Source organism: Palaemon carinicauda, chromosome 14, assembly GCF_036898095.1.
Source record: "Palaemon carinicauda isolate YSFRI2023 chromosome 14, ASM3689809v2, whole genome shotgun sequence".
In the NCBI taxonomy this organism is placed as follows: Eukaryota; Metazoa; Arthropoda; class Malacostraca; order Decapoda; family Palaemonidae; genus Palaemon; species Palaemon carinicauda.
Genome location: NC_090738.1, coordinates 67,773,100 through 67,775,942, shown reverse-complemented (window position 1 = coordinate 67,775,942; position 2,843 = coordinate 67,773,100). Strand labels below are relative to the sequence as shown.

At 37.5% G+C, this 2,843-nt stretch overlaps 1 protein-coding gene across 1 annotated transcript; it reads right to left on the bottom strand.

Annotated features, from left to right (window-relative positions):
• Positions 1-490: 490 nt before the first annotated feature.
• On the bottom strand, positions 491-1,432 carry LOC137652803 (uncharacterized). Its single transcript, XM_068386209.1, has one exon. The coding sequence runs from the start codon at positions 1,430-1,432 to the stop codon at positions 491-493; it is 942 nt and encodes a 313-aa protein (XP_068242310.1).
• Between the last annotated feature and the right edge of the window lie 1,411 nt (positions 1,433-2,843).

The window sequence follows — 2,843 nt, the reverse complement described above, 5'->3', positions numbered from 1 at the left end:
CTCATACCATTAAACATTACTGTATATATACTTAGAATCCAATTACCAAAAAGGGCAATTCCAAATGAAATATCATATAACATCCATAATACACTGTATTGCACTCACTTCAATGGCCTCACTATCACAGGCCTTGAACCCCAGTACGAGATTGCCAAACACAAATATCCCATCACCTGCCGGCCTTACCTGTCACCGACTTCATTCTTGCGTCTACATCCACAAAAATAACACTTGCCACCACCAGTCGACACGAAAGGCAGTACCAAAGTGGTTAGCAAATTTTTCGGTAGTTCGCCTGCTAACCGTGCGACATTTAGATATGGGTAAGACAAAAGATATTCCAGATGCGCAATAAGTTACAATTCGCTCCAACCCACATCAACATTTAAATAAATATATCCTTATAGTATAATAAAGTTTATCATGTTAATGATACACTTCCCCACCATTACTGACAAATTACCGATACCCTATCCAAAAGGGTCAACTACGTATGAATACATTGTTCTTCTATTGGTAATAACACCACCAACCTGTGTACTGATCTACACATAATCTTATCCACTCCACCATCATATCCCTTCCCATGCTTTATAATCTTATACCTTAAATCAACATCACGGACAACGCCATCTTGTCCTGGATCAGCTCTAATCACCTGTGCTAGTTGCCATGCCCCCCTTACAACATTACTATCTTGCACAAGTACCACATCTGCAACTCTTACATTCCTCCTTGTTGTATGCCATTTCTGCCTGATTAACAATGAAGGAAAATAGTCTCGGTGCCACTTTTTCCAGAAGGATTCTATTATACTTTGTATAAACTTTAATCTCCTTTTGTGATCCCCACTAATATCGTACATCCCACTTGGACAAAAGCAAGTGGACCCACCAAGCAACAGATCATTGGGACAGAGGTATCCCCCCAACTCTAAACTAAATCCAGGTTTTGTTCCAATTGGTCTTTCATTCATCAGATTAGCAATACCAAACAAAGCAGTTTGTAACTCTCCAAAATTCAATACAGAATCTCCCACACTAATAAAAAGACAGCTTTTGACAGATTTGATCAGGGCTTCACTTGCCCCATTATACCAAGGTGCATCACTAGGCATATTAAAGATCCAAGTTACCCCTTCCTTTTCTCCAATGTTTTCTATTTTCTTGCTTGCTGATATCAACTGAGTTCCCTTATCTGAATATATAACTTTAGGAGCTCCTCTAATACCAATAAACCTTTGAAATGTGGTCAGAAAATCATCAGTACTGTATTCTTCAGCCAAATCTAAGTGAACCGCTCTAGTAACTAAACAGTTAAATATAACACCAAAGGCTTTACCATGAGTTCTCCTTTTAACCGTGTCTCTTATTGTTAAGGGTCCAAACAAATCTATAGCTGTGTAATAGAAAGGTGGAGCAGGTTTCATTCTTTCTATCCTCATTTGACCCATGCATTGGTCTTCTAACTTCTTTGTTAACTTCCTACATGTCACACATTGATTTTTTATTGCCTTTATTATTTTTCTGGCCCCTGGAATCCAGAATTTTCTTTGTAACTTTGCCAGAGTAGTCTCTATGCCTGCATGGTCAACCCCATGTACATATGATATATACAATCTAGTAACTGGATGGTTTGCTGGTAGCAACATATAGTCTTCTCTATTCCAATTTTCCTTTAGCCACTTAGAAATTCTTTTTCCTACTACTATGACTCCATTCTTAATTGAAAGTCCTAATCTTCTGAACCTAACTTTCCAATCAGTCATGTCCCTTTGCATCTCTCTAACCCACATTAGTTCTGCTTTAATAATTCCTTGAACTGTTGGTTCCCTCAGCATACCCTTAAAGGATCTGCATTTGAAAACATTCATTACCCTGCATGTAACTCTTAGTAGTTTGTAATAATCACTAAATCTATTAACATCAACCATATGTATAACATGGTTCTGACTTACTTTAGCAACAGCCATGACAACACCTACTATATCATTTAGTTCAATTTCACAATCTTGTTTGATAGGCCATTTTGAAATTGGTAATGTTAGGAATTTTGGTCCATTTTGCCAGGCAGAATTTTCACCATTTTTTTCTGGACTACACAGTTTAGAGGTCATATCAGCAACATTTTGAATCGAATCAACCCACCACCATTCTCTTGAATCAGTTTTTATTTGTATCTCTGCAATGCGTACAGCAACAAATGTGTTGAATCCATGGGACTCCTTTTGAATTTGTGATCTTACAATTGTCGAGTCAACTATGTGATAAACCGACTCAAACTCCCATGAAAAATCCTTTACTATGAGTTATCTCATCCTAGCAGCTATGAGAGCACCACATAATTCCAGACGAGGAATAGACATTTGTTTCACTGGTGCAATCTTATTTTTCGCCATTATCAGACTTGATTCAAACTTACTATCACTGATTTGCCACCTCACATATGCACAAGCCCCATATGCTTGCGTGCTACCACCAGAAAATATTACTAGGTTCGGCTTACCAAAAGCATTAGATGGCTTTAAGGGTCTTCTAAAAGTTAATGACTCCAGTCCATACAATTCTTTGAAAAACGCTTTCCATTCGTTCATCATGGAATCATCAAGTGGATCATCCCACTTGATTCCACCACCATTCGAGTTTCCTTTGGAAATCATGGATCTCATCAAGATCTTACCTTTGAGTAATACTGGTATAACCAACCCTAATGGATCATACAACGATGCAATTTCACTCAATATCTTTCTGCGTGTTAATATTTCTGGAAATTTATAATCAAATTCACTTATATCTAAATTTGGACCACTCCTAACCTTTCTTATTCTTGGTGTAAAGTTG